The following is a 23,129-nucleotide window of genomic DNA, read 5'->3' on the forward strand; positions in this document are numbered from 1 at the left end:
AGGGAAGGTGTAATGTCAAGAATTGAATGTGGGAAATAAGGGGGGGGGGGCATCGATGAAATAAAAAAAAAAAAACAAGCAAAATAAAAAAAATACTTAAAAAACAAGCAAAAAAAAAAAAAAAAAAAAAAAGCAAAATATCAAGATAGAATTGAAGGCAACTAAACGCAGGCAATAAGAAGAGGTGGTCGAGAGGCTAAGTACACTTAAACTTGGTTTGGCTAGCTACGAAGGGGGCTCGAGGTTCGACACCCGACTCGAGCAGAGTTGTGTTTACTTAGCGCTTAAAGTCAGCACGGGAAAACATTCTTCCGAATACCCCTCCCCCCCCTCTCAGGGCCGCCGCGAGCGGTGTGGCCGCCTGCGTGCGAAATTTAAAAAATGCCGCCCCCCCTTTTTTTTTTCTAGAAAAAAAAATCCGTTAAAACTGAGCTGGACACTGTACCAAAAAGTGCCCTTTGATTTAAATCCATTTTTATGCCTATTCATTTTTATATTTCATATTCGCACCGTTGTTGTATCCCTCGAGTACAACTATGAACCTTGCACTAGGAACAAGTTCGGATCTACATGCATTCAGAAATCTGTGAACTTTGGTTCATTTTGATGAACAACAAAAAAAAAAAAAAAAAAAAAAAGCTGATCTCGTTCAGACTACTCGCTTACATTTGTGTCGATGACAGGATTGGGTATATTACCATGAACAAGCGCAAATGATCATGATCTATATACAATTTCTCGATAACCATGACTGCTCAACAGTGTTACATGGTCTGGACGTGGAGATGTTAACTTGTTTGTTATTGACACTGGCCTAGATAACTTTCCGTGGATTATCCAAGATCTCAAAGCCCAGGTCATCATCACAATTAGGACCTTTAGCTACCATTTTGGACCCAAGTGTCAACCGTTATATTGCATCACCACTAACGTAAGGATCGGAAAGAAAATGTTGATTGAAGAATGGTAAATAAAATTCCCATAAAAAATATATAGATGGGCAAAATATACATTTTTAGGAAAACTATTTATAAATGATTTATAAATGATATAGCTCTTTACCATACAACTAAAATGACATCCTTATCAGAGCAAAAGACAACCCGCAAGAATAACAAGAACCATAACTTGCTAGAAACATAAATCAGCCAAAGATTAAGGATTATTTCCCCTAAAACTATTGCTGTAAAAATCGTAAAAAATATGGATATGCTTTATACCTGTTGCTTCTTTTTCATTATTTACATAAAACTTGTTCAATATTTATAATGATAGCAGTATTTCATTTTATTTAAATTTAATTATCCATATTAACGATTTCTCTGTCCATAAAAAAAAAAAAAAGGACCTGAGCATTTTACGAAGTGTTCAGCAAAAGCAATATAAACATTTTACTGATTACTTCCCTTTCAGTACCGTTGATGGAAACTCAAGTTAGACAACTTTACTATTTTTTTGTTAATGATACCAATTTTAAAACAATTGTCTTAAAGAATATAATAAATATACATATGTGTTTTTAAGTGGAGGGAGGTACACAAATCATAATCAAAAATAAAACAGACCAAATTTTATATATATCATTTTTACTAAATACAAATTTCTAAACAGTATTTAGATACAATTAACCATATTTAAAACAAAAAATAGTTAATACTTAAAGTTAATAAAATTAAGCTTTTTTAAGATCATACTTTTAGGGATCATTTCTAAAGGTAGTCTTGCCGAGACGTCGAGTAAATCTGGACGGCCCGAAAACCACGATGACGAGATTGAGTCTCTACTTCTGAGCGTGAAGTCGATCACGAGACAGTTGCTTGCTCTCGCAACAGTTTCACTGATCATTGAGGATCGTTCCTCTCCTCTATTAGTGAGGAGACGGAGGAAGTAGAGGCAATCTGAGTGGTGTCTTTTAATTCATAATGTACGATTGGCAATCCTCCCTCTTCCTGAGTCTGACGTTCCACTCCTTGGGACAGTGTCTCTCATACTGTGGTTAGCGGAACCCGATTATCATTGGGGTCCACATTAAGATGGAAAAATTGCATTTCGCTAAAAGCCACTTTCTTCGATTGGATAATTGGAATAATAATTTCTTCCCTTACTGCTTAACATCTATTGTGTCTTATGTTAAATCTACGACTAAGTCATTGTCGACGCAAGACAATGATTTCTAATAGTCCTGTGATAGAATCTAATTTTGCTCATGAATATCATTTTACAAACCACCAATCAACAATGTTCTTTCAATCTCTCTGCTTTATCACGCCATCTTAAAGTTTCCAACCAACAACACAGAGACACCATGACAAGCCAACGTAAGCAACACCAGCCAGTCACGCACGTTTTATAATTAGTTATAAAGGTACATATTGATAATTCATGAAAGTTTAATTCCTTTTCGTCATCTGACTATTATGAGACAATGATGCTAATAGAGAGGCAAAACTATGTCCATATTTTCCTGAATATTCACCGTTTGTATTTATACAGCAACAGTGATAAGCCACAATGTGTCATATGTTTCAATGTGTCATTTGTTTATAATCTAATCATGAACTGAAGGAAAAACCAGCAAATGTCGAGCAATGCCACAAAATAAAAAAAATAAAGTTCTCAAGGCTTCATATATTAGGGCAATGCAAATAGATCAAAGATGAAAAGCACACAGAGTATTGGAGAGCTTAGTTATGTCACCTGCTTTACAAATATGTGATTTGGGCAGACAAATCAGGCTGTGTCCAGGGTCCACCAATTTGTATGGCTTATTAGGGGGGGTCCTTGAATTGAAAAAGTTTGAGAACCTCTGCCTTGATGACTACCCAATGGTCAGTTCCTTATGTTTGTTAACCATAATTGATAGTTTAGAAAGACATTTTGTAACATAGTAGCAATTAGTCCTTCAAAAGTGTACAATGTTGATTTTAGTTGAGATTTCGTATAATTTTAGGCTAATTCTTCTGTTAAAAATGAACAAATACTGTGTAAATGTAGTTAATTGTGAATGTAAAGCTATTTACAATGACTTGTTCTTAATAATCTAAATTCAGACTGTCTTTGCTTCAGAACATCTTCTCAAAAGCCTGTTCCTTGTGATAACAAAGCTCATCAGCTTTGAAAAGTACAAAGTAATGAATAAGTTTTTATTCAGTTTACATCCAAAAGATGTTCATTCATTTGTTCATTCTTACAATAAGTTTATTGTTAGCATATGATTTATATTTATTGACATTAAACATAAAATTAGATCAGTTCAAAGAAAAGGTTTTTTTTTTACTGCCCTCTTTTTGCACGTCCAGTCTAGAGTATTTACATTATCACATCCTGTAATTAAAACTATATCTTCTTTCCTTTTTACAATCTCATTGTGTTACATCTGTACAGGGCACAACATGGCCTAAACTTTGACGATGTGCCAAAAACTAAAAAATATCAACATCAGTACATAAATATTGAATAAAAATAAATGTTTCACTTACCTATATAGGCCTATGCTTATTTATGACATTAAAAATGAACAACAAAGAAAAATTTGTTTTGAAAATGTCACATTTTAATTCAATTGTAAAATCAGACAAAAGCATATTTAATGGAAGAGTTCTGAGACTTAAGAACAAGTGTGATATATACAGCATTGTATTTAAGCTGATATTATTTAGCAGTTCACACTACAGAGACAAAAAAAAGGACCTAAATTATTTCCCTTTAGTCAGATCAAAAATGTGTGAAAAAGTTTGTGTTAATTTATTATGACATTGTCAGCTCACTAAACTGTCTTGTGCTGCTAACTTAGCTTTAGAAGATCTACAGAAATTGTCAACTGACACATAAAAAAAAATTCTAGATCATAAAGCATTAGACACAGTGAAATTTTAGAAACATCCGCTCTGCAGACAAACATTTCTATCACTACTTTCAGTTCCAAAGAGTTTGAAATCAAACTCTTGCAGTCTTCTCAGAAAACTAAAATTTTCTGTCTAATGTTAGGGATTAAACTTGTTCTACAAGTCAAAAGCAAAATGAGAAAAACAAAAGCCAAAGTTTTGATTCTGGAAAAAGAAATTATTTCATATTCAATTTGTAAAGAATGTCAGAAATTCAAAGTATTTTTTCATTAAAAAATTATGAATATAAAAGTTAGAAACTTCAAGTGAAAAGTTGTAAAGAGGCTGTAACAGTTCTATATTGGAGTTGTCAAAGTCTTGTAAGGAGGCTGTAACAGTTCTATATTGTAGTTGTCAATGTCTTGTAAAGAGGCTGTAACAGTCCTTTATAGTAGTCAAGTCAATTTTTTTTTTATATAAGCCTTGATGCACAAGTCAATTAGGTCAACATTTTGTCTTTAAAAAGTTTCAGTTGGAAAATATACCAACAAAGACAAGTAAAATGTCGCAAGAGACAATGTGTTCCCCTAGAAGAGACTAGTCTTGAAACATTTTCAAGCAATCATGTCATATTAATTTAATTTTTAAATACTATTATGCACAAGACATAGTCCTACTAAAAGGTCAAACACTATAAGAACAAAAAAATCATCTTAGAGGCTTGAGAAGACAAAAACATACAAATGGTTTTGTGATACATGGAAAATACAATCTTTCTTCATCTTCAGAAAATGTTTTTAAAAAAGTTTGAAAATACAACTAATATAACAAAAAAATGGATATGGTCTGTTAAGCGCTGGGTTCTTGGTCTGTACAAGATTTGCACATGGTCTACCCAAAATTTTGTTGGGATTTGAATAAATAAATGAAAAAAAAAAATGACTTTTTGAAATTATCTTTGGCCCCAAGAGGATTATGTATAGAACACACACAATAAATAACAAATAAATATGATTTCATTTTCACAAGAATTGCAGACATGATCAAGATAGTAGTATACAAAATGAACAACAAATTTTCACAACAATTGCAGACATGATCAAGATAGTTGTAAACAAAATGAACAATTCAAATGAGCAAGCTATGAACAGTCCAACCTGAGAGACACTCTTGATAAATGTGCAATGCTTAAGGATTTTAAGTGATTTAACCAAATATAAATATATATGTATAGCTATCTTAAAGTAAACACCAATACAATACCACTAACTCTTGTAAAGTACTTCTGAAAATCATGTAAGTTATTTTCAAAGAGCTCCAATCTCAGTTTTCTCTTTTCAAATATCTACTTCTTAAATTGTCAATAAAAACAAATATACACATTTGAGCTACAAATACATTCTGCCTTCCTAGGATGCCCTCACTAGTTTGTGTGTTCAAATTAAATAAAGCACCAAAACATAAATCAATTATATACATGATTCTTCCCAGTATCAACTCAATCCACTTTACTTGGGAATAGGTTTGAATAGAACAGCCATGTTCTTTGACAGGTCTTGGTCAGGTACTGTAGCATTCATGGCCAGGTGTGTCCCTCTGGTGCAAACGGTGACCTCTGACTCTTCCACTTGCACCACCTGGTCATCTTGGTTTGTGATGATTAGCACAGCCTGCACACGGGCCTCACCCCCTTGCAAGGCTGACTCATGACAGTATATCTGTTGGAGGAGGTATATGGAAGTAATGAATTAAAAGTGAAGCAAAAATTCAAATATCTTCGATCTGCAAGAACTTTATTTTTTTGTTGTTTTATTTATACAACTAAACTTTTAGTTCGTTATAAATTAGTATTTGCACTAAGTGCTGATGTGACCAACATACAACTACAACTCTTAATAAGCTATTAGCTAATCAAATGAGCATACAAAACTTTAATAAAATAAAAATTAAGGGAGAGAAAAAAGGATCTTGTGTAAGTTGGGTATGATGGAGAAACGGTTCAAACCCATGACAATCACATGCTACACTAGCAAGCAGCCATCCAAGGAAGATTATTGTCATCATCTTTCATCTCTGCCTGTGGTTCTGTCTGGGGCTAAGGCCACCAACCAGCTTCCTTTCGGTGTTTTGATTCAGGGCAGGTCTATCCAACTGCTTGCCATCTACTTCCTAATTTCGGCCCCATGTATTTCTGGGTCGTCTACTTGGGAGCTCCTGGTGAGGGTTTTGTGATGATGGATGCAGGCTTGTAAAAGTGTGGCCAGCATCTCTGATAATTTCTTCAATACTGATTTTTTTCTTTGCCACAGTTCCTCATTCGAGATCTTGTCTGGCCAGTGGATAATAAGAATCTTCTTGAGGCAGGTATTGATGAATATACCTGGATTTTTGTCATGATTGTGATGGTGGTTTTTCAGGTCTCTGCTGCATTAAGTAATATTGGCTTAACAACCCAAGTCCAAGCCAAGGTGCTGGAAGAGATGAAAGGCTTCACTTATCTTGGCATTATCCTGGACAACCTTGGAGTAACATGCAGATATCAGAACCAACATTGGTAAAGCTTGAGCAGCTTTCCATCATCTGAAGAACAGCTGGAGATCCAGGGAAATAAGCACCACCACCAAGATCAGGCTCTCCAACCCCAAAGAAGATTATAAGCACATAATAAATATTTTTAAAACTCAACTTATAACAGTGAGTCTCTATCATAAGCCAAGTCTGCTTAAAACCCTAAGTGTTTATGTAGAGCAAGTAAGGACAAACTATGCATTGTTGCACAGATAATACAATCTACAGCGAACCTTTGTTTTGGGATGGGAAGGTAAAAACAAAAAGATATAAATACTAAAAGATTACCTGCAAAGTCCAGGTATCATTGGACTTCCTGTATGTTATTTTCCACTCTCCATCCCGTGACTCGGATGGCACAGAACCAACATAAGTTCTGACATCCACTTGTATGCCATACCTTAAAGTTTTCTGCATGTGAACCTGGGGAGATTGAAGATTTACAACAATCAATAGTGGAGGACTTGAATTTTATTCATAATATAATGTACTATTTTTAAGCTGATAATTTTGTGTTTTAAACCTTAAAGTTTCAAGACTTTTTTTTTTTAACTAATTTATTAAAAGTTTATAGTAAAAATTGAAATATTTAAACACTTCTCAAAATTTTTGAATATTCAAAATTTTCATTTCTGTTTCATCTTAAATTGCTATATTTAAAATTTATTCAAGTCAGCAAATAGAAATAACAAATGATTGTACATTTTGAAATATATCTTTCACCTCACAAGTTTAGTCCAACTGCATACGTCATTGTTTTCAAACACACATTGTGAAACTGCATTCCCTTTCACTGTCGAAAAAGAAAAATCAACTTACATTATCAACTGCAAGGTCAAGGTAGTTTCTAGGTAAGTAAAAATCTTGGGCAAATGAGACGTCAATATCAGTCTGATGAGGGCACAGGGCACGGAACCTGTAAGCCTTGTTGATGAGTTTCTTGAGAAGTGGTTTTAATTCTTTGTCCTGATACAGGTCACTCTTTTCAACAGAGATTAACTCTTTGACCTGAAGCAATGAGATAAAAGAGTTAGGGAGACCAACTCAAGTTATAGAGTTTAAAGGATCGATTTTTGTCTTAAAGTCTAGTAATTATAATATTTATCTTATAACGTATTAATTAAAAAACAATAACAATAGAATTACATTTTTAATATCCTTTTAAATTATTAGTAATCCTCAATAACCTGTATTCTTGTAGTTTTGTTTGTAATAGGAGAAACTGCCATGGCTTAAACCCTGACTTAAACATTTTAAGATGGAAATGATAAAATAAGTACACAGGAGACAGTAACACTGCGTTACACACTCAGACTCTAACAAAAGAAATAAAGCTCATGTATATAGCTCCACTGTAACCAAAGAGTTATGTACAACATATGCTTCCTCTCAATTATGTAACTTGATATGGTTATGAAAAAAAACATAACTTTTGCTTAACAATATCGCAATATTCATCAAGATTTCATATGACCTAAAAGTTATTCCCCACTGTAAACCCCAATCTGAAGTACTTTGATAAAACAATGGTCTCAAATGATGCATGATAAACATTAAAGATGACATATTGGCTATTTAGCTTATTTAATATAGGTATTAATTGTACATAGCTATTTTTTTTTAAACCAAAAATAAACATATTCTAGATGCCAACCTGCATTTGTGGGAATCTGATCAAGGGCAACAGTTCCTTGGCATACTCATGAAAGTGTTCCCTCCGTTCCTCTGATTCCAGCCAATGCAGCAAGGCTCTGAACAGCATGTCTTCCCTCTGAATGACAAGGTCACCATTCTTCAACAGGTCGCTGACAAAGTCAATGTCCATGTGGTGCCACTCTGGAGAGATCAGTAACTGCTCTGCATTCCAGGCAATGGTCTTTGAACACTGATGGATGAGCTCCTTCATGTGAAGGGCTTTAGACCAGGAGTACCAGTTCAGTGCATTCTTCACTAATGGAGATCTGTGGAAAATAAACAACATTACAACTGTCGAAGCCTTTCTATAACTGTACTATCAGATAGAGTAATATGTTAATTTTTCTGCTGAAAAGTCCACTAGCAAAAGTTTACTTTGTCCTTTTTGTTGTAAAAATTAAGTTAATAGTTTTCTACAAGGTTCAACTTCTCGATACTGACTAAAGTGTAAAAAAAAAAGTATCCTTTTCAGACCTTGTGATATATGGGCAGATGATGTAAAGGTCATCTGTCTTTGTGGCCCACGGTTATCAGAGGCTATGTCATGTGACCAGCACAATGACCAACTGCCTTTACTTTTCCCAACTAAAGTCAGGATTACAGATGGAGCACCCTAAAATCCTGAAAATCAAATTATCAGTCATCAGCAGGTTTTCAACCCAAGATCCCTAAAAGTTTTGAAGTGAAGTACTTTATACCCTTTACCACTCAGCCTCTGATTGTATCCATTTTGAATTCCTTGCTATCAGAGAGACATCCCCTATAAAGTTGACAACACTGAAACCTAGACTGCCTAGTTGCAGAAGGGAAAGGAATGGATTAATTTAATCAGTCTTGAAAGTGAATCTCTCATTTCATCTAAATCATAATTATGTACGTTCTTATTTCAACAAAAACTGTCTACAGGATTAATTAGGCCCTACATAGGATAAAACCCAGACACAGTGGCATGATTAATCACTATCAAGTTCCAATACACTGAACAGTGAGTGTTAAAGAAGAGTCTGTTTTTTTCTCTTCCTTTTTTGCAATTTATTTTTCTTTCTTATAATTCATGATTTGCAACATAACGCTACTGAAAATAAATAAATACAGTGAAATTGAATAAATAGAAAAAGATTTGAAAAAAAAAAAAAGATTATTAGATTACAAATTCAACCAGTAAGATTATAGTCTATGTTAAATGACCCAAGTTAGAGTCAGCGGAAACCTATCTATTTGTTACAATTTAATTTTGTAAATTAAAAAACAAACTAAAATACTTTATTTGGATGAATGATGTCATTAAAAGAAAAACATTACAAATAATTAAATTTTTTTTTAAAGAAAATACCTCAATCTTCATACAACTTATAGAGCGATTGTTGTTCTCTGAATAACTAATGAATTAGTAAAAAACAATGGAACATTTTTACCCCCCCCCCCCCCCCCAGAAATGATGTGTATAGATGTCCCAGAAAAGATGTGTATAGATGTAAATGTATAGATCTAGTAAACTATATAATATTCCAATGATATAGGCCTTTAGATCTAGACTAAGAAGACGATGAACACAATTTTCCTGAACACATTAATTTATTAAACTCTTAAAACTGAAATTCCTGATCGGATTAGTCCTTTCAAGAATGTGATCTATAGTCCTTGTAAAACCAATGTTGGAAGTAGATCTAGACCAAGTTCTTTAACGAAATTTAATGTTTATTTTTTACATTGAAAAATTATAAGGGTCAAACTAGAGTTTTTCCAGTGTGGTCAATGAGTAATTCTTTTCTCAGCAATATACCTCAACTTTTATATTTCTAGGAAAATTGTTAGAGCTGTTTTTGAGATCCATGTCCGTCCATGAGGTATTTAAAAAAAAGTATTTGATCTGAAATCTGAATCAATTGTGATATTGGAATTGATAAGTTAGAAGGAATATGTGGACATTGAAGGGAGGTTTGGAAATCTCTTGTTTTTTACTATTTTACCAGCCAACATTCCAAAATATATTCATTATTTTATAAATGAGGAAGTCCAATGGCTGTTTTAATAACATAATTACTTCAAGCCAACAACTGCCTACCTGGTATGTTCAACCATGTACTGTGTGCACAGGTTTTTCAGTGATGTCACTCCATATTTATCTGCTAGACAGAGAATGCCAACTGCAGAATCCACACTGATGTTTACTTCTGCTGTGTACAGGAATCTCAGAAATGTGTCGAAATACTTCTGGCACTCTTCAGTTTCTTCTAGAATAATCTCTGGCAGACCTGACTGAAGCCAATTTTTGTCATACAGCATTGTACGAAATACATCACTGGACTTGGCCAGGACGAATTTGTGGCCAAAATAAGACTGGTTGCCAATCTGAAGAAAGTATACAGGTCAAAAGAAATCAAAAGAAATATCACTCTAAGTAAAAAAACAAAACAGGAAGTTTACAATAGGATTGAACCATAGACATAAATAAATATAGACTGGAAAAAGGAAATAACTTCATGTAACTTGAAAACATGTATATCTATTGTATTCCCGAATTCTGAAAAAATGAAAAATTGCATGATCTTCAATCTTAGAGATTAAACAAAACTCCTAGACATAAATAAAGTACACAGAATTGCAAGTCACAAATTTTCGTTTCATAAAACTCTATTATCGGCCAGTCTATATTTATTTATGTCTATGGATTGAACATTTAATAATTGAATGTTAGTTCATAAAGACAAATGGTGGCCATTCTGTGTGATTTCATTGCTAAAAAACATTAAACTATTCGCTAACAAAACGGAAATAATGGAAGAAGTCATGAGTTTGGGGTTTAATCCACATGACATCTAGGTTTTTATTCATGAATTTTGTTAATTATGGACTTCTTCTACCCTAAACTTCCTGGAAAAAACAGTTACCTCCCTTAGCTACTTACATTGGTTAAAATATTTCAATAAGTCATCAGCAATCTATTGCAAAAACTTTCCTTCATGGAAAAGTAAAGGAAGAAGAGGCAGACAGAGAAAGTGATGGGAGAACAACATAAAAGAATGGACACGCCTGTCACTGAAAGAGATTCTAGCCAAGGCAAATGAGAAGAAGATTATTGACAGATCATGTGTGGTGCCCCAATGTTCTACCAGACTAAGTAAAAGGTTAAGGTATTGCAGCCATGTTCAAGTATTAATGTACCACAACAGCAGGAAGTAATTTCCTGTGACAAGTATCCCCATAAGCCCCATACTTTCAACAGGATGTGTCATTGAACAGAGCCAACTTCACGTGACCAGTGATGAATCATGAATCCATGAATCGTGGGGTCTGGCTAGGGTACTGCTACAGTCCAGGCTGGGTGTATATAATTGGATCTTTAGGGCACCTCTGAGTCCACCCAACTCTAATAGGAAAACGTAAATATGTGGTTGGCCATTGTGCCACATGACACCCCCATTAACCATGGGCCACAGAAACAGATGACCTTACATCACCAGCCCTGGCTAAAGATTGCAAAGTCTGAAGGGGGGCTACATCTGTAGCCGAATCGAGCATTCACCTTGAGTATAACATCACTGATATCCTGCTGGTTGTAAAACTGACCAACATTCTGTATAAAGTTACTCTCGTCCCTCAAGATGCGTGCTTGGCCAGGATGTGTGCTGGTCTCATGAACTGGTTCCGGTATTGTACAAATCTCCATACTCTGGTGAAAAAAAAAAACCCAAGCATAAAATTTAACTTTAGAAGAACAAGTTAAAAATTAATGGACCTCATTCAGCAATCGTAAACAAACAACATTTAGCTAGGTGATTCTCTATACCTTCTATACAAATTATGTAATCCTTAAAGGCTGTCACGTGATACGTATTTTTCACTGTTTTATCAATATTATGGACGTGGCTAAATTGTTTATTTACGATTGGTGAATGAGGTCCATTGAATATCTTCCTTTACGTTTTTCTAACTGCCCTAAGAGTTGGCGCAAAGACTCTTGGGATACGCTCATCTACTATGAAAATAAGTTTTGGCGCTAAGACTCTTGGGATACGCTCATCTGCAATGAAAATAAGTTTAGTGAAGTACAGGGTTACCAGACAGCTGCACACCTTAAGGAAGACAGAAAGAAGGACACAGCTATACAAGGCAGGACGGAAACACAGCCCCTTAAAAAACTAGATTTACTATTTAGTTGACTGCATTACGACTAGAATAACTGTTTTATTTCTCAGACAGAGCGACGTTTTGACAAGATTTCGACTTTCACAGCTGGGAAGCACTACCTCTTGATCACTCCTCGTGGCGTGAAGCTGTACAGTCTCGGAGTCTAAGAGATTTGAAGCAGGAAGAGTTCAGGGTGAAAAAGCGCCGCACCAACAAAAAGCTGAGAGAAGAAGCAGGCCTATCTGCAACTGACCAAATCTACCCATGCCACGTATGCGACCGGATTTTTTTTAGAGCAAGGACTGGAATTTACAGTCATCTTCGAGTCCATAGAAAATGAGAAATGTGCTCATCTTCGATCACGAAGGAGGAGCTATATACATATATATATATATCATTCGAGCGAAACAATTTATTTTCATATTGTACTTTGTGAGAAGAATGCACCTTTGTGAAGAATACATCTTTCTTTTGTCCCACTAAAGTCTCAACTTTGCGTTGATTGGTGAAAACGTCTTTTTCAAAAGAAAAAGTCTACAAGATCCCAAGGAGCTGTGAGAGACAGGTTTCACGTAAACAATCTTAACTTTTTCTCTCCGTAATTATTTACCACAGTCTGGTGGAATCAACGCTGGTATCGTCAGTTAGGAGAGAAAGAGTTAAATATACAGCACCTCTGTTCAGAAACAAAGTTGTCCAATAATTCAAAAAGTGTAGTAGGTGATTTTAACTGAACATCTTTCATATCAATGCAATGTTCGCGTTGGTCTGGTAGGAAGAACAAACTTTGTGAGTTTGTAAGTTTTCAGCAGAGGATATGGAGGATTGAAATGGACTGATGGATAATATGCCATTGCATTACATAACAAAATGAAAGCCGGACATGTTCACATTTAGGCCGATGCCGGACTTTTGGGGTACAAGAACACAAGTCCTCCTTTTCCCGGACGTCTGGTAACCCTAGTGAAGTATGAAAAAAGATTCCAAATGGTGCCCCATTATTAAAAGTTCAAGCTGCAGTTTAAAGGTAACGGAGTAGTCTCTCTTGTGTCAAACAAAAGGGCAGATTCGACTATACGTACGACTACACTTCAAATGGACAGTTTTATTGTTCTTATTGATTTTATGTTCCTTATAAGAAATAAAGAGAGAGAGAGAGAGAGAGAGAGAGAGAGAGAGAAGTTATGGCGTGGTAGTAGTGGAAAGTAATAACAATTAATTCGATATAATTAGTTGCCATTTGCGTCAAACTTAGGCCTAGGTCCAAGTATTTCTACGCATGTGGCTGAGCGGTAAAGCGCTTGGCTTCTGAACCGAGGGTCCCGGGTTCGAATCCTGGTGAAGACTGGGATTATTATTTCGGGATCATCGGGCGCCTCTGAGTCCACCCAGCTCTAATGGGTACCTGACAGTTGGGGAAAAAGTAAAGGCAGTTGGTCGTTGTGCTGGCCACATGACACCCTCGTTAACCGTAGGCCGCATAAACAGATGACATCAGAAACATCATCTGCCCTATAGACCACAAGGTCTGAAAGGGGGAACTTTTTTTTTCTACGCGTGCACAAGTGTTACCAATTCGCTCACCAAACAAGTTTCTCGTCCAGATAGACACAGTTCTTTCCACTACAATCAGAAATGAATACCCTACAGATTTAATCTGGACAAGAAATCTGTTTGCTAAATACAGAAATGTCCGAAATATTTTCAAGTTGTATTGGCTCTTCTTTTCTTTCAACATGTCCTACAACAGGGCCGGCCTTAGATAATTGGAGGCCCTAGGGCCTAGGCGAAGTGATGTTGGTGGCCCCAAATGAAATAACAATAATAAGGTAAAAAAAATTACCCAATTTATTAAAAACCTGCCTAAATCGACAAAATAACTGAAACTCATTATCGCAATGTCCGTATTAGAGACCAGAGTTAGCCTAGTAATCAAAAGAGTCATAGTGCTCTACTAGGTTGGAACTCTGGTCCAAGTTTCACATTTGTTTTCTAATTTTTTTTTCTTTAGTCCTGTGCGAGTTCCTCAACATTTGGAAGTTTAGTCGGCTGTCTAGTTTAGCCTATTGCCCAAGGCAAGCCCTGATCACAAGAACCAACAATTTAAAATTATCGTTAAAATCATCGATAAGTTGTCTGCGCTTGATGTGCCCTGTATAGTGGTGTTTAGCCTCAAGTTTTTTTTTCACTCTATGTCTCGTCTCGTGATGTATGTTCTTTCTTGATAACTTCTCACGTGACTAAAAGAGTCCAATCATTGATACACAACTTGGTTATAAGCTGGGCACTTGTAATCAGCAGACGATGTATCACTTTCACTCTTCTTTCTACTTCTGGTGTGATATCCTCCCTTTATGTTTGCTCTCCATGTGGATCTATCCAGTGCTCCTTTTTCCAACAGTTCATGACGAGTTTGAATAGCTTCATGTTGCGCTTGCATACATCAATATATCCTAAACATTGACATTCTTATACAATATCTCGTAGGAGTCGACCTTGTAGTACCGGTATTCTATGAATATGTCCAAGCTAGCTAACGCGTCCACTATTGATAACATCGCGGATATCCTGACACCTTGCTCTTCGCGGGACTTCCTATATATATATCTAGTAGTTATGTTTACATTTCTACCCCCAAATAAAACCAAAAAAAAAAAAACAACTTGGATATAATCATCTTGAGGATGAGATTTCCAATGCAAAAATAAAAATTTATCCTAGCACTCCCACCCAAAACAAAACAGAAAATCTTCGAGTCCCCTCTCCGGACTGTCCACGTCTGTCATTACACAGTGCACCGACGGCTGTGTCTTCCCGCCAATTTATAACTCACTCGCAGCAAGAGAGCAGTAAGCCAAGGCGAAGCAAAGAAAATCGATGAAGTGTCATGAGTCATTTGGAGATAGCCAAGTCAAAGTTTAACTTTTGGCTGTGTAGTCCAACAAGTGTTGATGTGTACGGAGTGAAACAAGTGTATATTAAACAATCCTCGATTACCATGATAGACCTACTGTAAAGGACTACTTTTTATTTCCATAACCAATAACAGATGTATGAATATCATTTCTAAGTAGCACTCTTTCGTGTCTTTTTGGTTAGATAACGCGGAGTGATATTTAGGTTATTAATATTTTACGATTTACCACAATAAAAAAAAATGTTTTAAAAAAAGTTAAGGATTGGATCAAATATAACAAGATGACCTACATCCCCTTTTGCAATGACAAAGTGTGTGTGTGTGTGTGTGTGCGTGTGTGTGTGTGTGCGTGTTTGTATAGTTCCAGACACGCAATGTCAACACTGAAAGGTAGGCCCACTTGTGCAAGGTCCAAGTCCGCACTTACGACTCCACCTGGGATTAACTCTTACATAATCTTTAATTAGGCCTGAGCCAACATTTGTTCTGTGACTAACACAACCTAATTTACCTCCACCGCTTGCAGAGCAGGCGACATGGGGGTCTACAAGTTACTAATTTAATCGAAGTATTTGTTTCGTACCCAAGCTTCTGTCCCAGCACATCTACATTTTTTTTTTCATGGTTGCCATTATAATTCCTTTAGCTTTATGATTATTCTTCTGTCATTGTCATAAAATTCCACGTTCAATCATCGCAGTTATAGAACTTAGTTTCCTATTGTCACACAGACGTACACGATTTCATATATATCTTTCAATAATGTCACATGTAATGATGACCTAATTATCTCTTGGTATCTTATCTTATCTTATATAATACAGACGTTACTTTAAAAAAGAAGATGATTACGTCCTACGCGTCATGCATTTAGTCATGCATATTAACCAATGACTTCAATTCTGCCAAGTCACTGGTTTTCGTGGCTAGCTCAGGCAACCCATTCCATGCTCTAATAGCACTAGGGAAGAAGGAGTATTTGTACAAATTTGTCCTAGCATATGGGACGAGGAATGTGCCTTTATCTTTGTGTCTTTCAGAGTATTTTATTAAATTTTGTTTTTGTATTTGAAGATTATGGTTCAATGTTTTATGTATGATAGCTACTTTACTTTTGAGCCTTTTTGGTATTTAGGAATGTCTCAGGCACTTAGTGAAACTGTTATCACCAACGAAGGGACCGACCAGGACCGACGGGGATCCGAGTAACTGGCACTTCAGACTAGTGACTAGTGCATTTCGGTTGGTCGCTTAAATTGAAGAAATTTATTGGATCTGCAGGTTGCCAAACACAAGTATATATAATATAATAAAAAAGAATAAAAAAAGCACTACAGGAGATTAGCCGGAAACAGGCAGCATGTATTTCTATTGTATTTGTATGTCGCGTTACTTCGCTACTGCTAAATGTATACAATACGGCTGTACCATCAGCTGTGGGCTGGGAAAAGGGGGGAGCAACTGATGAGCTGGTCCAAATGTTCCAACGGTAAATCAAAGCCCAGGCTTTCAATGTGCCACAAGTCTCGGAATGTGATAAACGCGACAGACGACACAGTCAAAAAACAAGAACATAAAATCCTAGCATAGATAAACCACAGTGAAACATGATACTACAGATACCTATTGGAAAAAAAAACAAGAGATAGGAACGGGACATAATCTAGGGCCTGAAAAATATTTTACGGATTTTGTACTAAAATTAAAAATGAATGAATGCTAAGAAAAGAGGGGGGGGGGACAATTAATATGAAATAAAAGCACACAGTAAAAAGCCAGTGTTATTTTATTCTTATCTTGGCCTATTAACGGAATTGATGGATAAATCAATACATGACATTAACCTGCCCGAAATGGTACAAGTGGGTTGAGGAACATTGATACAGTAATAAGAACCTCACTCTAGTGCTGTGAAAATATAACAAACTAGATACAGATCTAGATGCATTAGATACGCAACAGTTTTGTTTTATTTTAATCCATGCTATTTAATCCTACCTCAGTATTGGTATTAACCACAGTTGCCAGTGTGGCGTGTCTCCTGGTCACAATATACATTTGGCTAGCCACTAAAGTTTTAACAAGTCTCAACCAAAAAATCCAAAGCCAGAAAGAATTTCGGTGTTTATTATCTACTGAAATGTAAACGCAAAGAAATCACATTTTTTTTAACGCTGTCCATTATGCAATAAATAATTCTGATGATCACAAATAATTGCTGGCGAATTGGGCAAAATTACTAACAAACACTATAAATCGTTCAACCACTCATCGATCGGTAACAATAATCCAAAATCACGGTTCAATGAACAAAGTTCTGTGCAAAACAAAATGATGGCTATTACATTTCGAGGAGATTGATTTTCCGCGTTATTGCTTTTAGAAAAGCCCGCGTCACAATACAGGAAGACAAAAAGATTCTGTTAATTAAAATTCAATCCTGATTTTATTTTTCCCTGCCTCCCTGGCTACTGAATGTATCCCGAACAAATACAGACTAATTAGTCTGCTAAGTGTGTGAGCACACGTGACTATGTGTGATGCATCAAGTATGTGTGTGTGTGTGTATGTGGTGAGTTGGGGGGGGATGAAGGTGGGGAAGATTGAAGGCAACATATGCTCCAGTACTGTTCATTAGCCAATGTATTGACCACAGATTTGTTTCTTTGTATTTGTTTGCTAAAAACCTGGAACATGTCGCCACATTGATGCATAGTTGCAATATTTAATTAATCGCAGTCTTGAAAGCAAAGAATCTGGGTAGAAAAAAATATATGTGAGCAGTGATTTCTAGGGTAGAAAAAAATATATGTGAGCAGTGATTTCTAGGGTAGAAAAAAAATATATGTGAGCAGTGATTTCTAGTTAGCTTATTGATATTTCATGGGTGACTTTTTAAAAAATTTATATCTACATATTTTGTCTATTTTGTCACATCTAATGAAGACATATTTTGTCACATCTACTGCGGACATATTTTGTCACATCTACTGCGGACATATTTTGTCACATCTACTGCGGACATATTTTGTTACATCTAATGCGGACATATTTTTGTCACATCTAATGCGGACATATTTTGTCACATCTACTGAGACATATTTTGTCACATCTAATGCGGACAAAGCCGATGTCCGCCGAAGGTCTTGAGTTTTCTTTTCGTCTTTGAGCCTGTATTCCTCAAGGACTGTTAATATTTGGTCTCTTATGTGTGTCCCTCGGCATTCGTGAGCTCTCTCCACGAGTCTCTCTATTTACTTAATGGTTCAATTCCAATGAATAAATAATAGAACATAAAAAAATGGGGGCGCGGAGGGTGAGTGGTTAAGCTCTTGGCTTCCGAACCTGAGGTCCTGGGTTCGAATCTCGGTGAAGACTGGGATTTTGAATTGCGGGATTTCTAGGGCGTCCCTGAGTCCACCCAACTCTAATGGGTACCTGACTTTAGTTGGGGAAAGTAAAGGCGGTTGGTCGTTGTGCTGGACACATGACACCCTGCTCGTTAACCGTTGGCCATAGAAACAGATGACCTTAATATCATTTGCCCCATAGATCGCAAGGTCTGAAATGGAAACTTTACTTTTTTTAATAAAAAAAAAATCGTAAGCTCCTCAAGACTAACTGACCTTGTATTTTAAATAAAGCTTTAGCAACTCAGAGGAGGGCCCCCATTACGACCCCCCCCCTCCAACCTGCTAGTTACCCCCCCCCCCCGAGAAACGCCCCTCCTCACAGTTATAAACCTTTAACTGGCGTCTAATTAAAAATATAAAAAGTATTGAGTATACCGTGTGAAGGAGTATTCTCCCTTTGCTAGTAATGACCGTGTGCTATAAAGTGTATACAAGTTGGCGGCGGTTTTAGAAATAGAATCTAGATCTAATAAAACATTCCTTACCTACTCAGTTTCACTATGATGTTTATAACTTGAACGTAAATACTTCGCACATAATGACAACACCAAGCTCACGTTAGAAAAGATCAATACTCCTCAGTCGTGCATGTTTATTTTACCCAGACACTTTGATGATAGATGAGCTATAACGTATTAGATTTCAAATCGTCTGCTAATAGGCCTACATGCGTTGATTTCGATTCTAGTTTCGTTACATAAAATAGGCCAACTACGTACAATTTCGCGCGCAGAAAAAAAGGGGCAACAAAGACTTTTTTTTTTGTTCAATTCTGTTTTTACGTGTGATTGATGCACATGTTTTGTAAATAAAGAGGAGAGAGAAAGAGAAGGGGAAGGAAAAAAAAAGGCGGTCAATTGACATTTCTTCTTTCTGTTGCTAATACGTCTAAAAATAGGGCTGCGTTATGATCACGTGACGAGATGGGGGCCCTACGTCACGCCAGCTGTTTGTCACCCCGTATTAGAAATCACGAATAAGGTCAGAGGTTAACAGAGCCATGTAAATACGACCTTTAAGCAGTAGGCCTAGTTCACCCAATTTTTTTTTGTGAGAAAAAAAAAAGGGGTTGGGGTGTGGAGTAATAAGGAATAACACAACTACCTCACAATAATGACTCTCTTAAAATGGTAGCCTTAGGTCTATACTGTATTGACCTACTTTTAAATTATTGACAACAAATTATATGTTATAACGAAAATGCTATGATATTATTTTTTTTTTATAGAAGATAAAGTTAGATCTATAATTGGTGTACAATCTAGTTCTTTAAAAGAATCTAATCGTTTACTCAACAGAAAAGAAGAAAATATTCAAAGTAAACACTATGTAATAATACCATGTAGGCCTAATGTAACAATCGATTTCGAAGAGTAAGGATGAGTGCAGTGCTACACATGACAGACCCAGTCTAGACCTGCATATTTTTTCACACCTGATGCAGACAAAGCCCTTGTACGCTTGGGGGTCTATTTGTTTCATGAAGTCATTTCTTTATGAGCCAAAACATTTGAGTAACACGGTGAATGCTAGGAGAGCCTTACTTAATATGAGAGACCTCACATTGAACTACACACAGTCACAATTCACCGCGATTCTTCCCCAGTACAAAAAAGGTACGATAGATAAACTGAAATTAAAACGTCTAAAAGTTGCCTAGATGTTTGTAAAATGTTTGACATGTTTCGGATGTTCCTTCAGAGTTGAAGATAGTTTACTTCCTAGTCCAAACCTCCCGCAGGACGACGGGGGATGGGAGCGGGCAGGGTTTGAACCCTCGACCGTCGATAAATCCGAACGACAGTCCAGCGCGCAAACCGCACGGCCAGGCAGACATCCTATATCGTAATCATCAAGGAGTCTATAATAATTAAAATTTAGACTCATCTAGAACAGTGATGCCCAAAATACGGCCCGCGGACCACATCCGGCCCGCGATACAGGTCTAACCGGCCCTTCAGAACTTCTCTCCACAATACAATCAATGGGAATGTAAAATATATTATACAAAAATAACTAAACAGTGTCCTTGCCGTTTATACTTGACTTCTTTTTGGTAGCAACGTGATTGGTAGCTTGCTGGTCAACATGTGAGTGTTGAATACATGGGAATGCTGAACAAAAACTTGGCTTTGAGTGAACACAAGAAATAGAAAAATGGACACATTTTGTTTTGTACAGAATACATCAAGTATATCTGTTTTAATGGAGTATATGCATTGCAGCCTTTCATTCAGAAGTTTGAAACATCCAACTAATTGCTATAGAATTAATGTTGGATACAACTTGTTTCTAGTAAAAATGTCGTCTGCTCTATTGCTTTTCCAATTTTCGCAATGATGTGGCCCGCGACAAGAGTGTGGGGAATTTATTTGGCCCGCGGGCTGAATAAGGTTGGGCATCACTGATCTAGAATACCACATAGGGCATAGGCAGTCATAGGCCCTAAGTTTAAAACCAAGTCATTGGACAGAAAGCGATACCTCAAAATCAATGCATCTTAAATTTAACTAGATGACTATCCTTAAAGCTTGCAAACTTCAATTCAATACCAACTGATGTCTGTCTAAACGTTTAAACCACGTGTCTGCCTAATGCGAATCTAGATCTATGTCACTAGGTGTCAATGATAACAAAAAAAAAATGTTTCCATACAAATTAAAATCGTGTTCAAATCAAGCACTATTTGGTGCTACACATGAAAGTTTGCCAACTTTTATACTTGTTTTACTAAATAGTCCCGGACTGTTTGTTTAGAAGTTTTCAATGAGTGTATCTTATCTTTGATATTACAGACGTTACTTCAAAAATAAGTATTTGCAGTGCATTTTTTTATTATTATTATTATTATTTTTTTTTTACAAAAAAATAGGTGCCGGTACTCAGTGACGGATTGCCTAACTTTTGACTACTAATAAATTAATGATAAACGTTAAAAAGTAATAATTTTCACCCCACATTGAAAAAGGTGCCGGTACGCCGTACGGGTGCGTACCGTCACACAAAAAAGCCCTGAGTATTTGTACGAAATATAATATTTCCCTTTAACGTGAAAGAGTAGATCATTATATTGATATGTTGACTATTTGTTTTTGTAAGGAACCTCTTTAAATTAACAGAGAAAAATAAGGGCAAGTAATAATCATTGAAGTGAATGGCCTAAATGCAAAGATTTCTCACAAGTCTTGCTCCGTATGTTTTAACGCAATGTTGTTAGATTACAACAGTTCCATGAAACTAATGTGTCACACACAGAACATGTCAGGGAATTCTGTTTTACAACCTGGTATCAAATTTGATTCCAGTCCTGCCTATGAGAAGTGAACTGTGACCAGGAAATTCAAGCAGAAAAGTGATACGGTTTTAAACTGACGAGATGGGAAAGTGTGTGTGTGTGTGAGATAATCAAGGAGATAGGGAGTGAACGACAAGAGATGTGATGAAGAAAGTAGGTCATCCAGACTTGATGTGCAGCTATAACAGTGATGACATGGTTTGTAATTGTGATGACATGGTTTGTAATTGTGATGACATGGTTTGTAATTGTGATGACATGGTTTGTAATTGTGATGATATGGTTTGTAATTGTGATGACATGGTTTGTAATTGTGATGATATGGTTTGTAATTGTGATGACATGGTTTGTAATTGTGATGACATGGTTTGTAATTGTGATGACATGGTTTGTAATTGTGATGACATGGTTTGTAATTGTGATGACATGGTTTGTAATTGTGATGATATGGTTTGTAATTGTGATGATATGGTTTGTAATTGTGATGACATGGTTTGTAATTGTGATGACATGGTTTGTAATTGTGATGACATGGTTTGTAATTGTGATGACATGGTTTGTAATTGTGATGACATGGTTTGTAATTGTGATGATATGGTTTGTAATTGTGATGACATGGTTTGTAATTGTGATGACATGGTTTGTAATTGTGATGACATGGTTTGTAATTGTGATGACATGGTTTGTAATTGTGATGACATGGTTTGTAATTGTGATGATATGGTTTGTAATTGTGATGACATGGTTTGTAATTGTGATGACATGGTTTGTAATTGTGATGACATGGTTTGTAATTGTGATGATATGGTTTGTAATTGTGATGACATGGTTTGTAATTGTGATGACATGGTTTGTAATTGTGATGACATGGTTTGTAATTGTGATGACATGGTTTGTAATTGTGATGACATGGTTTGTAATTGTGATGATATGGTTTGTAATTGTGATGATATGGTTTGTAATTGTGATGACATGGTTTGTAATTGTGATGACATGGTTTGTAATTGTGATGACATGGTTTGTAATTGTGATGACATGGTTTGTAATTGTGATGACATGGTTTGTAATTGTGATGACATGGTTTGTAATTGTGATGACATGGTTTGTAATTGTGATGACATGGTTTGTAATTGTGATGACATGGTTTGTAATTGTGATGACATGGTTTGTAATTGTGATGACATGGTTTGTAATTGTGATGATATGGTTTGTAATTGTGATGACATGGTTTGTAATTGTGATGATATGGTTTGTAATTGTGGTGATCTGGTTTGTAATTGTGGTGA

At 36.0% G+C, this 23,129-nt stretch overlaps 1 protein-coding gene and 1 non-coding gene across 11 annotated transcripts in view; one reads left to right on the plus strand and one right to left on the minus strand.

Annotated features, from left to right (window-relative positions):
- Positions 1-1,684: 1,684 nt before the first annotated feature.
- On the plus strand, positions 1,685-1,907 carry LOC129927937 (small nucleolar RNA U3). Its single transcript, XR_008779591.1, has one exon. It is a non-coding gene; the product is annotated as a small nucleolar RNA U3 (small nucleolar RNA).
- Positions 1,908-3,531: 1,624 nt separating this feature from the next.
- LOC106054712 (BTB/POZ domain-containing protein 17-like) overlaps positions 3,532-23,129 on the minus strand; it is a 43,382-nt gene continuing 23,784 nt past the window's right edge. For 3 of the 10 annotated variants that reach the window (XM_013210701.2, XM_013210703.2, XM_056038275.1), the window contains exons 3-8: positions 11,614-11,760; positions 10,153-10,439; positions 8,047-8,353; positions 7,212-7,400; positions 6,681-6,815; positions 3,532-5,542 (exon numbers count right to left, since the gene is read on the minus strand). In XM_013210701.2, coding sequence (XP_013066155.1) covers positions 5,333-5,542; positions 6,681-6,815; positions 7,212-7,400; positions 8,047-8,353; positions 10,153-10,439; positions 11,614-11,760 — 1,275 coding nt within the window. In that variant the 3' untranslated portion in view covers positions 3,532-5,332. Of the gene's footprint in view, positions 5,543-6,680; positions 6,816-7,211; positions 7,401-8,046; positions 8,354-10,152; positions 10,440-11,613; positions 11,761-14,948; positions 15,023-15,051; positions 15,130-17,133; positions 17,589-19,033; positions 19,246-21,031; positions 21,184-23,129 lie in introns of those variants that run through there. The other 7 variants (XM_056038278.1, XM_056038279.1, XM_013210706.2 and 4 more) reach the window with 7 other exon arrangements.

The sequence above is a fragment of the Biomphalaria glabrata genome, chromosome 8 (genome assembly GCF_947242115.1).
Source record: "Biomphalaria glabrata chromosome 8, xgBioGlab47.1, whole genome shotgun sequence".
NCBI classification, from domain to species: domain Eukaryota; kingdom Metazoa; phylum Mollusca; class Gastropoda; family Planorbidae; genus Biomphalaria; species Biomphalaria glabrata.